The 14,748-nt window shown below is 38.3% G+C and overlaps 1 protein-coding gene across 4 annotated transcripts in view; it reads right to left on the bottom strand.

Annotated features, from left to right (window-relative positions):
• Window positions 1–14,748, bottom strand: part of Slc4a4 (solute carrier family 4 (sodium bicarbonate cotransporter), member 4) — a 312,953-nt gene that overhangs the window by 24,990 nt on the left and 273,215 nt on the right. For all 4 annotated transcript variants that reach the window (XM_013020185.1, XM_013020188.1, XM_013020187.1 and 1 more), the window contains 4 exons: window positions 9,332–9,445; window positions 8,137–8,298; window positions 1,598–1,776; window positions 118–190 (listed from right to left, as the gene is read on the bottom strand). In XM_013020185.1, coding sequence (XP_012875639.1) covers window positions 118–190; window positions 1,598–1,776; window positions 8,137–8,298; window positions 9,332–9,445 — 528 coding nt within the window. The remainder of the gene's footprint in view (window positions 1–117; window positions 191–1,597; window positions 1,777–8,136; window positions 8,299–9,331; window positions 9,446–14,748) is intronic.

Here is a 14,748-nt window from a genome sequence, read left to right as displayed (position 1 = left end):
TAAAGTCCTCTTTCAATGACAGTGTTAGGGAATCTTAGAAGTATGTCACTCTTCACATGTGCAATTATTTAGCAATGTTTTGAGAAAGAGGAAGAGGCAAGTGTTACTCATATTTACCTTCAAGATGGGAGCCATAAAGACTGACAGACCAGTCAGAATAAACACAAGGGTTCCAGTGACTCTTTGTTCCCTGAAACCAAATCAAAAGATTACCACCAATCTACCTCTTGTTTTCAAAAACATGCTCTTGTCTTCTTACCTTAAAAAAATAAATGATACATTGACCAAATCAGTATTTGTCTAGAACAGTCAAGGTGTTTATCCCGTAATGAATACACCTCAACAACATGGTATGAATTCAACATAGCTATAAAAAATTCTCTTGAAGCTATTGCAATACATAATTTGAATTCATGAAGAAATGATCTGTTCAAGTTCTGCTCCTTTAAAAATCAAGAAAAAGATCACTTGCTCTTGGTCCATCAATTACAGACCTCCTTAAAGCCCTTATTTTTTAAACAACTGGTCCTGTTGTGTAATTATACCTTCTTTCATAGAAGACAGATGTTACATTGTCCCACAATCTAATTAACAAATAGCTCAGAGAAATTTCATTGAGTGCAATAAATCACACCAGTCTCATTTCCAAATCTACAACAACGAAAGTACTTTCTAACAAATATGATTCCCATCCAACACCCACTCTCTCACCTTTCCCCCCAAGAAAGAATCACCCACTGTTGAGGTGTGGGAAATAACGGCTTTGCCCTGTGAGCTATGCAACCAAGCACTTATGACCAGGGTTTGTTGCAAAAAAACAAAACAAGCCAGATGCCAGTGGCTTATGCCTATAATCCTAGCTACTCAGGAAGCTGAGATCTGAGGTGTGTGGTTCAAAGCCAGCCCAGGCAGGTAAGTCCGTGAAACTCTTAGCTTCAACAAACTACTAGAAAACTGAAAGTGGTGCTGTGGCTCAAGTGGGAGAGCGCTAGCCTTGAGCTGAAGAGCTGAGGGATAGCACCCAGGCCCAGAGTTCAAGCCCCACGACAGACAAAAAAAAAACACAAAAAATAAACAAATAAAAAAAGCACCCAGTGGAGGAGAGCATAAAGGTCTTCTACCAGTGTTCTTCATGGCTACTCATATTTAACACTGGAAGATCAAAGTTTCTAAGTACTTATGGGGACAGAAAATAGATTGGAATATAAGAATCCATTTTCCTCCACTCAATATTATAAATCATAAGCAGAACCAAAATTTTAAGGGCCTTTCCATATGATGGAGATACAGTTGGTACTTTGGCACCACGAGCACCTTCATATTAAGGAAAATGAATAACCTGCTTGTATTTCGGATTATATCTTTTCATCTTTTTCTCATCAAAGGAAATTTATGTACCAGAACTACAAATTTTAATCAAAACTTTTTCTGATTATTAAAAAATACCTAGACATTATAATGGAACCGAAAATTTAGAAATAAGAAAGTCATCAACACACCCCTCTACTCCAGATTTGCTCATTTCCTTACGCTTGACAGATAGATATTCACCGAGGATGATTTGTAGAGTCTTCCCCCTGACGCCAACTTAACTCACCTCACTCCTAGAAATTTAGGTTGTTCTCCGGGTGCAGAAGTCTCTGTCTCCATCTTCAAACTGTCTATGTGAGCAATGGAGATGACGGTAGCAGCCACATACCATGGGAGAGCCATGAAGGAGCACACCACCATGAGGATAGCCACCCAAAAGAGATCCAAGTGATACCCAGCTCCTTTCTGCGGGGGAGGGTGGGGGGAAAGAGACAATGAGACAACGGTTACATTTGCTGCCAAGCTGTGATTCCTCGTTGGAGTTCACATTAGTAAAAGAAGCCAACTCATTTGGCTTCACAAAACTATCTATAGAAGGTAAGCTCCTTGAGGGAACTTTGTCACCCTTACACAGCTGCCTGCCTCTGGTAGCTGCAGGAGCCATTACCTCCTCTACAGTAGCTCTGGATGCTGCTTTAACTTAAGAATTAAGTCACTGCTTCACATGGAACTTCTAAGTTAACCCCTCTGCATCCATGCTTGAGAAGGCTGTCCGTCCTTTGTTATCAGAATGATTGGGATATGTGCCTACTTTAAAGTGTTACTCTGAGTTATTCAATGAAAAAGTTACTCTGTAGAAGCATACTGTAGCAATTTGAATGACAGTAACTGCTACATACTGGGCTCAAATGAAGATTTTAGTCTTTGTCATAGTGGTATTGCTTCTTATTAACACAAGCAGGATAGAATCCTTAAAAGTATGCACTCTGCCTTATCTGTTGAATTGTATTTAACATGATGCTGTTCATCTGGATGGCATATGTAAGGATCCCCAAACAATGTGAGATGGTATATAACGATCATTTCTGGCTGTTGCTAGCATATGAACATAATTGTTTAACAACCGATTAGCCATCATCATAAAGGTAACGGATACCTCTCCTTAACCAGAGAGGATAATTTCAAATAGCACCAGTGGTCACAATAACATTTACTGACTGGAAGAGCAGATGTGGCAACCAAGTTCTGTGCTCTTTTACTCACTAAATAAATAGTGTTGAATGTGTCTGCAATGTTATTCTATGGTTATATTTCTCTGCTCTGTTTATGAAGGAACAGAATACCTATGCCCTCTCAGAGATTGAGGAGACAGAGCAGTCCATGTTCCCAGCATGGAAGCGTGAGTACTAAAGAGCCACAGGTGGACCAATCCAAGGGAAAAGAAGGGTTGGCTTGGGAAATTAAGGAAGTGAGTTACAGGAGGAACCCAATCATTGTTATCCTTTAGGATCCTATTACTGTTTGTCTGAACACTGTTATGCTCTCAATGAAACGCCAAGAGTTTACCTCTGGCTTGCACAGATGGATATAACCATGCTCCCAAAGAGGATGGCAGGATAGTCCGAGAAGCAGGCAGAAGAACAAAAAGCACTTAGTCCATGTTTAAGTACAAAAGAAAGATCTGCTCAGGAGAACAGGCTAACAAATATATTATTCCACCTGTATATAATGTTTCCTTTTGGGAAATCATAAGTGTTTGAATTCAGAGTGGGGAAATGAAGGGGGAAAATGTGCAGGGCTTCAAATCCTTTCTCACCTTTCCAGGTGTCAACATGGCTGGAGGTGATCCATTTGGATCTAACCCCTATCCCTCTGGCTTCATTTTCAATCATAATCTCTTTGTGTTCCAGTCACACAGGCCTATGATATGTTCCTCAACATACCAAACAACCATTTCCTGGAACTTTGTATTAGCTCTTATCTTTGCATGTAAAATTATTTAATAAACATTTATTGAATACCTATTCTGTGGTAGGCCCTGTGGTAGGATGATGGAATATCTGCCCTTATAAAAAAATACAGACTAGAAAGGGAAGCCAGATGAGAAAACAAATAATATAATGTACACAGAAGACACAAAAGGAAGTGTGGCCAGTTTTAATCTTGACACTGGACATGAGGGTGAATAGGAAAAATCCACTGAACTCCTTCAGGGCACAGACTCTAAAGTAGACCAACTTTTGCCTTCAACACTTAACACAAATGTTCTGTCCAATGCAAACACTCCATACATCCTCAAAAGGTTAATTATGCCCTTTAAAGTCTAAAAAATGTTCTTGTCTTCATGACCATAATCCTGAAGGAAATTCTATCTTCTGGAACTGGGTATTATGTTGAGTACAAGGAGGGGAAGTAAAAATTTATTTCTCTTAGAAATTCTATACACTGTGCTGATACAGAACAAAAGTAATTTAGGAATCAATCCACAGAATCAAAGTGTAGGAGAGGTAAAGGCTGGCTTAGCAGCCTATATTTCATGGGGTGGAAAGGTAACACTTCAAGAGAAATCACCATCAATACATATACATGCAGAAACACACTCAGCACTCATGCTAGAAGCCCACCAGGACCCTCACAGTATTACTGCTTTATGGGATAATATGACAAGTCTCATGATAACCAGATTAAGGGACTCAGGCTTTATGAAAAATGATAATGCACTCCAAACAGAGGCTCACAGGCATTTGAGAATGATACCTACAAGTGCAGAGAAAGCCTACAACGATCTCACCAAAGCTCTCTGAGGGACTTTGATGAATGGAAGCACTCACTGAGAGCTGGAGGTAACTGGGCATGCTTTTTAGTGGTTGTCTATCTCACACAGCATAGTAACTTTGAGAACCATGTGATCAAAATAATAAAATCTACAGTTACAAGTATTTATTGAATCTACCTTATAGAATCAGGATGGGCAACCTAAGAACTGAAAAGAAGGGTGAAATTATGGCCTTGATTCTGAAAACACTGTAGTCTAGAAGTAAGGATTGAAGTAATCACCAAAAATAAACACTGTGAGCCATATGTGACCAGTGACAATAATATAAGTATGCTAAGATACAAAACCCAAAAGCAAGCACAACACAAATTAGATTAGGGATGAAGGTCAGTTAGACCGGGGAGGGTATGTTTCCAGGATCTTAAAGGATAAAGAAGATTTTGAAAAATAGCCATCATTGAAGAGTAAGGAGAAGAGTGTTCTAGTCAGAATACCTAGTAAAAGAAGCTATCATATAAAGAGAAGCTGTACAGGTCAACTGACCAGAGCACTTGCTATTGTTTGGAAAGAATCACTTTACATGTAGGTGGAAGTCATCTCACAGGTAAAAGGACATTCTTTGTGGATGGGGAAGCAGGGCGGGGGGGGGGAGGAGGGACTGACAAACGGTTGAAAGGCCACGCTGTAAAGTTAAGAAATACAGACTAGTGGGTAAGAACAGAACTTTAAAATTCTAGCGCTTCTGAAGGCAAGAAAAGTGACTACTAACACGACTAAATCTTTTTTAAAAATCTAGACATGAAATTAAAAGACCAAGGAAGGCTATAATGACTGTAACAGAAAAAAATAAAGATAGCATACAGTGGCATTTTGAGTCATAAACAAAATCAAATGATTTGAAAAAAATCACACCTTGGTTAGGGTTTTACCACAAAAGGTGTCCTAAAGTTGGGTGCCAGTAGTCACGCATATAGTCCTAGCTACTTCAGAGGTGATGATTAGGAAGATGAGAGTTTGAAGGTAACTTAGGCAAAAAGTCTGTGAGATTCTGTCTCATATTTGTGTTTTTTTTTTTGAGTCTGTCTCATATTTGTGTCTGCCTGTCACCCCAGCTAGTGGAAGTTCTGAGTTGGGGAGGATTGTGGTTTCATATCAACTCAGGCAAAAAGTTTATAAGACCTCATCCCACAGAACAACTTCTGTGTGGTGACATGGGACTCTTATTCCAGCTACTGGGGAAGCATAAATAGAAGAATGGCCATCCAGGTCAAAATTAAGACCCTGTCTCAAAAATAATAACCAGAGCCAAAAAGGATGGAGGCATAAGGCAAGTGAACCTACCTAGCAAGCGTAAGGCCTAAGTGCAAATCTCAGTAGGAACAATGGAGTCACAGTGACAGCTGCCCCAATGATCCCATATGTATTTCCAGGTACCTGTTTTAAATGACTTCTCCTTTGCTTTATACAACCTCAGACACTCTTGATATCATTTTCTTTGGGAGCAGTAGCTTTGGTTTTTGCAGTCAAAAGCTGATTCTGCCTGCCTCTGACTGCCAATACCTCAGGAATGACCTTGGAGAAGTCTCCACTTTGGAGATATGGTTTGTTTTTGAGCACTCTGCAGGGATAATGCAGGATATAACTAACTGAAAATGATAGCCCCAAACAGCCAAGTACCTTGGTACAGAACTGTTCATCCGAGTGGAAAGATAGATCCTGTCTCTAACCGAGCCGACAGCTAGAACCACCTACAGGGAGCCAAAGCCAATGCTACCCAGAGAGATGCCTCTTAGGTCACAGCACCCACCTCCCTTACTGCTTCAGGTTTCTCTTTTGTATGAACTTCACAGTACCCAGGGCCCTTTACAATTTTAGACAACTCCAACTGTCATATTCTGCAGCTCTCATTTCCTAGGTGCACCACGTGAACACAACCATTTCCAGAGTGAAAAGCCTTTGATTCATGACGAAATGTTCATGGTAACATTACGTTTCTAACAAAAGACTAGTACTTGTTCCATGACTATCATTATCCAGCAGAATAATTTCCAATAAGCAGTTCTAAAAGTGATGAAAACTTGTTTACTAGCCACTCACATCTTATTTCAACAGGCAATTACTAATTTATCTCAATTTTCTAATGTTCTCTATGAGGTCTAGGGGAATAATTTTTTTTCTATATTTTACAAATCCTTCATTTGCTAAATTCTACATTCAAAAGAAAACTTGGTTAAAAACAACAAAAGAATAACCATTTATCTCCAGAGGTATACAGTCAACCATAGATTAAAATGAAAAGTATTTCAAATTTTTAGAAATAAAAATACATTAGCAAATATCAATTTCTAGCCCTTTGATAAATTAAAGCAATAACAAAAATCCCTTACTAGCTGGGTGCTGGTGGCTCAGACCTATAATCCTAGCTATTTAGGAGGCTGAGAGCTAAGGATTATGCTTCAAAGCTAGCTCAGGCAGCAAAGTCCATGAGACTCTTATCTCCAATTAACCACCAGAAAACTGGTAGTGGCACTCTGGCTCAAAGTGGTAGAGCGCTAGCCTTGATCTTAAGAGCTCAGGGACAGCACCCAGGCCCAGAGTTCAAGCTCCATGACTGACCTCCCCCACAAAAAAAATTCCTTACTAATATAAAATATACAGTGAGGATACATGCCTTCCTTGACTTGCTAAAATTTCCTGATATAAATGACAGAGAACCAAGATGGTATTTTCTAAAAGATTAGTAGAAATGCTTGTCCTACAATGAAAATCAATTTCACACACTGTACCAGTCCATCAATTAGTTTTCTCTCCTATAAGACCCTCAAAATCTCAGCTTCTCCTCCTGTCCAAAGTGCTTATTTTCTCCTCCTCCTCCCAGTCATATTAGTTCTAGGATTTACTTCTTTCTCTCCGTGATCTACAGTTCTAATTGGACAACCTTCCTCATCTCTCCCATTCTTGGCCCAGTGAGTTTCTTATAGTCAAACAATCTTTCTGCAATACTTCTGCTGAATTCCTTTCTTAGAAATTTCCCCTCCTGCTTTCTGGGTGATGGATGCTAATGCATCATCTTGCTTCCCTTACATAGCTATTATAAAAAGAAGTAATAAGTTGACATATAATATGAAGTTCTTACAATGTGGCCTGACTCACAGTAGGAATCCAATACGTTTTAACTTCTATTAGTGTTATGATTCATCTCTCACTTCACCAGAGGGTATTTATGAAACTATTTGTGACCTAAAGTCACTAGAAATGGAAAACATGATATAAGGTAAGAACATTTATGCAGCTGTCTTGAAAGATGTTTCAGACCACTAAAGCATTTTTTAAGGCATATAACAAATGAAATCTGTAACGTATACAAAATAAAGCATTTGCTTCTCCTTACCTTATGGTCAGTAATGCCCTAAGACAACGATTTCAAAACTAGCATATAAATACTTAGCAACATCTTGAAACCACTGAATAATCATTATGAATAAGCCTTCAGTGTTTCCAAACACAAAGAAATGATATTTAAAGAGATGGGAATACTCATTGCCCTGATTTGATCATTATACCTTCTACATATGTATCAAATTATTACACTAAATCAAATTAATATGTACAATTAATTTTATTTTCAGTGCTAGGATCTTATGCATGCTAGGCAACTATTCAGTTATATTTCACAATTCTATATTTTTAATGCAAAGAAAAGAATACATTATGAGTGGATTTAACATATAACAGGGCTCATTATAGGTTAATTTAATCTTTGATTATCATTTCCTTCATTAAGGACAGGTAACAACATTAAAATCAACAGTAGGATGACTGGTTAAGAGGTAAAGTATTATTGATATTTGCTCTTTGGTAGTGATGGATAGATTGGTGAACCATATTTCTTGAAACTGAAGTGAGTTTCCCTCAGGTATTGCATTGAGGATCTATGCTCTGCCAAAGTCTAACTCACAATAAAGCTGGCTTTGTTTTGAATCACTTAGTAGTATAAAGTATGGAAAGGAGTTCAGAAGTCATTGATAACCATTATTATGGACACTTACCTTGAGTTTGTGTTCTTTCCTGTTTACAATCACAGCTGTGATTTGCTGGTCCATGAAAATCAGAATAGTGACCAACAAGGCAGGAATAGCAGCGGCAAGGTATACCCACCAGGGGTTTCCTCCGAATGGGGGTATAAACCATCCCCGGTTTGGACTTGTTGGCTTAAAGCAAAGAAAAGAATAGTCTTCAGAATAGTATCACGTGGATATGTGATACTTGGTGAAAAAAAATCAATAAGAGTACAGGCTTTTATTTTTGTAGAGTCAACATATTAAAAAATAGAAAGTTATAGACTGGAGATTTTTGGTAAATACTAAAAGTCTTCCCAGAGGATGCCATTTTTTAAAGGTATCTTTTAAAGAAAAGGAGAGAAAGGATATGGGCTGTTGAAAAGGCAGGGGATGCTGTTTTCTTAACTTTCTAGTACCAGGAAAATTTCCAAACATTTAATAGATATTGAATCAATTAATGATGATTGGTTGAGTGAGAACATATCTTTGATTATGCATATATAATGGCAGACCCAATGCAAAATTATCACTTGCTGTCCCCTAAATATTCCTTCCTTATTACATAGCTGTTCAACTAAAATGCAGGCAGCTTAATATATCTTAGCCCATATGTGATCTCAATAGTAGAGAGGATGAATACTGTTCTAGAAAAGAGGAAATGACTCAAATGGAGATTTATCCATTATACCTACATAATACAATAGGTTCACAAATAATTCTGTCTTTTTGGTAACAACTAAAATTTACATGATATATAAATGTATTTGGCAAAGTGTCAGTGTAAAAAGGGAATTAATTTGGACTAGAAAGCTTGAGTTTTAATTCTATTCTTTAACATCACTAGTTTAACCAGGTATATTTTATCTTATTTTTATTATGCAGCATATATTCTAGAATTATTATCTGGATCAAGGAGACAGGTATGTGAAAATACTTCAGATATTTGTAATGTTACAAGTTATTTTAAAATAAAAATCAATACAGTAGGAACCTTTGCTTTTGAGTCTAGTCTTGCCATTTAATTTTGGTGCAGAAGTTTGACTGTGTGAGCCTAAAAAGGGACAGTTTTTGAAAAAATGAATCCTTATACAAAGCTAACTGAAATAGTCACAGTAAATTGAGATAGGGGCAGGAAGAAAGTAGAAGAATTAGTGAAACAATGCAAAGGTAGACATCTGCTTACCTTGAACTCACTTGGCACAATTAGTTTTGGAGTGTCCACACCTACCAGAGCATCTATCCCACAAAATATGAGAATAGACAAGATAATGGCAAAATCACTGATCAGTTTTCTTGCCTGAAAAGAAAAATAAACAAGCACTCTTTAGCACCAGATACATATAATTCTGCATTTGAAGTAAACAAAAATTTCTGCATTTGCTAACAACTTTTTTTTGTCAGTTAGGGGACTTGAACTCTGGGCCTGAACACTGTCCATGACCTCTTTAGCTCAAGGCTAGCACTTTACCACTTGAGCCACAGCACCACTTCTGGTGGTTTATTGGAGATAAGAGTTTTATGGCTTTTCCTGCCTGGGTTGGCTTTGAACTGCAATCGTCAGATCTCAGCCTCCTGAGTAGTTAGGATTACAGGCATGAGCCATTGGTGCCTGGCTTGCTAACAACTTATAATGACCAATTCTTCAAGAAATTATCAGCCTGCCAGACATAAGACCCTACAAACCACTAGTGTATATTCTGTGTGTGTGTCTGTGTGTATGTTTTGCATTCACAAGCAAGGCAAGAAAAATATATCTTTGAAATATACCATATATGCACTTGTCCTGTATACAATATACATGAAAAAATAGATAAGAATGAAATTTAAGCATGTATTGCACTAGGAAATCAAATTCTGTTTATGTAGACAGTAGCACTATGGTGAATAAAATACAGTCTCAAAAGGTAACCTAAACATACATACACACACGCACACACGCGCGCGCACACACACACACACACACACACACTATTAGTCAGGGAAAGAATTACAACTTCCAATCCATTGGGAAAGACCACAGTAAAGTCAAGTGATAAAAGGCAGAAATGTGAAGGCTGAATTGGTTCTGTTTTTTAAAATTATTTTTTTATCTTAAGTAGATGTACAAAGGAGTTCTCATTCAACCAATTGGTTTTTGAGTACAATGCATTTTGATTGATGTCATGTCTTTCACCATCCTTCCCTCCAACCCAACTTCTTCCCTCAATTTCCTTAATTTTGTAAGATATGCATTAAATATTATAACTGCATTTTCTCCCTGCATCCTCTTTTCATTCACCTCCCTTCCTTCCTATCCCTGAATTTTCCACATCTATCAAGTGGTGTTTTTTTTGATAGTGAGTTAATTTTTCTGAGAATCTGCACTGTTTGAATTGTCCCCTACAAATATGATGCTTTGGTTAATACATTTGTGTACACTTGCATACAGACCCATATGTATTTACTTGTGCATTTATTAATGAGCTGTTAATTCCACATATGAAAGAAATGGTGCATCCTTTATCCCTCTGGGCCTGACTTCACTTAAAATAATTTTTCCAGGACTATCCATTTATTTGCAAATGATGTAATATCATTCTTCCATAGGTATGAGTAAAATTCCATGTGTGTATATATAACACTGCATTTTCTTGATCCATTTGTCCGTTGAAGGGTATTTGAACTGTTTCCGTACCATAGCTATGATGAGCAAGGGACTTGGTTGTATAAGAGGCTTTACTGTATTCTGATTTGCAATCTTTTGGATAATACTCAAGAGTGGTATTGCTGCATCATAGGAGACTTCTATGCTTACTTTTTTGAGGAATCTCCAAACTGGTATCCACAGTGGTTGAACAAGTTGACATTCCCACCAACAGTGTATTAGGGCTCCTTTCTCCCCACATTTGCACCAGCATCTGTTGTTTATATTCTTGGTGATGGCCATTCTAAATGGGATGAGATGGAATCCCAGTGTTATTTTGATTTGCATTTCCTTTACCGGCCAGAGGTGTTGATCATTTCTTCATGTTTTGATTGGCTGTTTTTACTTCTGAGAATTGTCTTATCTCCTTTGTCCATTTATCATTTCGGGTGTTAATTCTTAAGGGTTTAGTTTCTTTAGTACTTTGTATATTTTGGATATCAAGTCACTGTCTGAGTATAAGTGTCAAAGATCTTCTCTCCCATTCTGTAGGCTGTTGTTTTAGCTGGTCACTTACGCCCTTTGCTGTGCAGAAACTTCTTGGTTTGATGAATTCCCATTTGTCAGTTCTATTTTTGATGTGCTGAACTCCTGAAACTTTACTCAGAAATTTCCTGCCTAATATTTCTCCTACTCCTTCTTGTAGTAGTTTTGTGGTTTCAGGTCTTACATTGAAGTCTTTGATCCATTTTGAATTGATATTAGATCAGGGTGATGTATAGATCCAGTTTCCATTTTCTCTGAATGTGGATATCCAGTTTTCTCATTATCATGTGCTAAAGAGGTTTTTTTTTCATCCTACGTTTTTGGCTTTTCTATCAAATATTTGATGGCTGTTGTAGGTTTTTCAGTTTATTTCTGAGTCTTCTATTCTGTTCCATTGGTCCTTGCGCCTGTTTTTAATACCAGTATCAAGCTTGTTCAATACTATAGCTCAGTAGCCAAGTAGCCAGCATTACCCAGGATTACTTTTTGTGATTCAAGGTCTTTCCTGGATATGAATTTTTGGATTGTTTTCTCTTTCTCAGTGAAGAAGGACATTTATATTTTGAATTTGTAGATTGCCCTAGGCAGTATTATCATTTTAATGATATTAATTCTGACAGAAACACATAAGTCTTTCTACTTCCTAATGTCTTCAATTTCAATTAAATCCCCAACAACAAACCCTCAAAGAAACAACTGCCCGATTAATAAGTGGGCTAAAGACTTAAAGAGAAACTTCTCTGAAGAGGAAAGAAGAATGGCCAATAGACACATGAAGAAATGCTCAGCCTCTCTAGCTATAAAAGAAATGCAAATCAAAAAAACATTGAGATTCCACCTCACCTCAGTTAGAATGGCTATAATCAAGAACTCTAGTAATAACAGATGCTGGAGGGGATGTGGCCAGAAGGGAACCCTACTGCATTTTGGTGAGAGTGTAAACTTGTTCAACCAATTTGGAAGGTAGTATGGAGGTTCCTCAAAAGACTCCACATTGGGCTGGGAAGGTGGCTCGGTGGTAGAGTGCTTGCCTTGCATGCATGAGGCCCTGGGTTTGATTCCTCAGTACCACATAAGCAAAAAGGAAAAAGCTGGAAGTGGCACTGTGGCTCAAGTGGTAGAGCGCTAGCCTTGAGCTGAAGAGCTGAGGGTAGTGCCCAGGCCCAGAGTTCAGGCCCCATGACTGGACCCCCCAAAATTTTTTTTTAAAAAAAACTCCACATAGAGCTCCCCTATGACCCAGCAATCCCACTTTTGGGCATTTACCCAAATGATCACAAACAAGACCATACTAAAGCTACCAACACAACTCTGCAGCATTATTGCAGCATTATTTACCATAGCTAAGATATGGAACCAACCCAGATGGCCCTTCTGTAGACAAATGGATCAAGAAAATGTGAGATACACACACACACACACACACACACACACACAACGGAATTCTATTCCTCCATCAGAAAGAATGACCTCACCTCATTTGTTAGGAAATGGAAAGACTTGGAAAAAAATTATATTAAGTGAAGTAAACCAGGCCCAAAGAAACATAGGTCCTATGGCTTCCCTTACTTGCAATAACTAGTATACATCTTAGACAAGCAGAAAAGTTCAGATAAGATGATGTTAAGCGCAATGAACCCCAAGATAGGGACACAAGTGGTTTTTTCTTTCTTGCTATTGTTTCTAACGTAATTATAAGGTACCATGTGATTTTTTTTTGTTGCTTTGTATGTCCCTCCCCCATGGTATAACCCCTGTTTTCACTGTATTTGATGTTGGTACAATTTGGGAAGAAGAAGGGAGAAAACAAATTGTTTAAATAGGGATACAGTTTAACCCATTGCAACAATGAGATGTACAAGATGCTATGTTGAAAAACAAACTTTACAATTTAGGTGGGGTGTGGGGGTGGAGAAGGGGGAGTGTAGTTGAGGAGGTGGGAGGGAAGGGATGGTAAGGGAAAAACAAAGGAGGCAATAATGGTTGACAAGAAATGTACTCATTACCTTGCTCATGTAACTGTAACCCCTCTGTACAGCATTTTCACAATAAAAAACTTATTTAAAAAACACTATCGTATTAATGAAGAGCTCTCTTTCACTTCCTTAGTTTGATTTCTGAGTATACACACACACACACACACACACACACACACACACACACACACACACACACACACAGCAGCCCTGGGAATTGAATTGAGGGCCTTATGCTTGAGCCACACATTCTTTTTCTATTGTAAGGTAGGTTCTTGTTTTCCTGAGGTTCCAGCCCACACTAGCTTGAGCTGCAATCCACCTATTTGTGCTTCCCAGTACTATGGGGAATGTCAGACGTGCACTATTACACTCAGTCATTGTGTTTCCCTTGTAGTTAAGATAACAAGCATGTAATACTGTACTTGGCCATGATTAAGATGGAGACTTGTAGAATTTTCTGTATGGGTGGGCCTCGAACTATAACCCTCTGATTTCTACCTTCCAAGTAGCTAGGATTGAAGGCTTGAGCCCCCATGCCCAGCTAGCATGGATAGTGTTTGTCAAAGAATACTCTTCAGCTGGTTTTTAAAGTTTATCTAATGCAGGACATTTCCTTCCACTATGTAAGAATGGCTACCCTTATCTGCTTATCGTCCAAATTCCTACATGCCTGCTTCTAGGACAGTAGCTTGTTTTTGTCAGACACAACATTAGATCATGTCCTTTCCCATGACATGAATGCAAAATGGCCACTTATGAGACATCACCTGGAGCACGGACTTTTTGGTTATATGGAGGTTGTTCTAGCTTCTAGAGGCACTGCTGAGGGTTTAAGAGCATTATTAAACCCTGATATCCATGGGGCTCCTGTGGCTCACACCTGTAATCCTAGCTATTCAAGAGGCTGAGATCTGAGGATCACAGTTCAAAGCCAGCCTGAGCAGGAAACTTCAATAAGACTATCACCTATTAATCATAGAAAAAGCTGGAAGTGGAGCTGTGGCTCAAGTGGTAGAGTTTAGACTTGAGCAAAAGGAGCTAAAGGACAGTGCCCAGGCTCAGATTTCATGGCTTAGTACTAGCAAAAACAAAACAAAACAAACAAAACAACAACAATAAAAAAAACCCATGTTTTCCAGATCTCCCATAAGAAAGGTAGTGCAATTTGAGCATTCAACAAGAATTTACTTGGGTCTTAATATTGTATTTGGTGCTAAGGACACCAGAGGGGAATAAAGCTGATAGAACCCATGCCCTCATCAGCTCAGATCCAAGTTATGTACAAGGAAGCCTGATCCTACATAAAATGAGGGTTGATTTAAAAATTATGAAGTTATCTAAGAGCTAGTGGTCAGTTTTCTGATGCTGCCAAAATGAGGAAGGAGAGATTGATGAAGGATAGAATAACACAGTTCTATGGGGAAAAACCAGTTGTTTAAGGATACAGGTGGA

The sequence above is a fragment of the Dipodomys ordii genome, unplaced genomic scaffold, assembly GCF_000151885.1.
Source record: "Dipodomys ordii isolate 6190 unplaced genomic scaffold, Dord_2.0 Scaffold49, whole genome shotgun sequence".
Taxonomy (NCBI): domain Eukaryota; kingdom Metazoa; phylum Chordata; class Mammalia; order Rodentia; family Heteromyidae; genus Dipodomys; species Dipodomys ordii.
The sequence above is the reverse complement of the archived record's forward strand: the minus strand, read 5'-3'. Positions and strand labels throughout refer to the sequence as shown.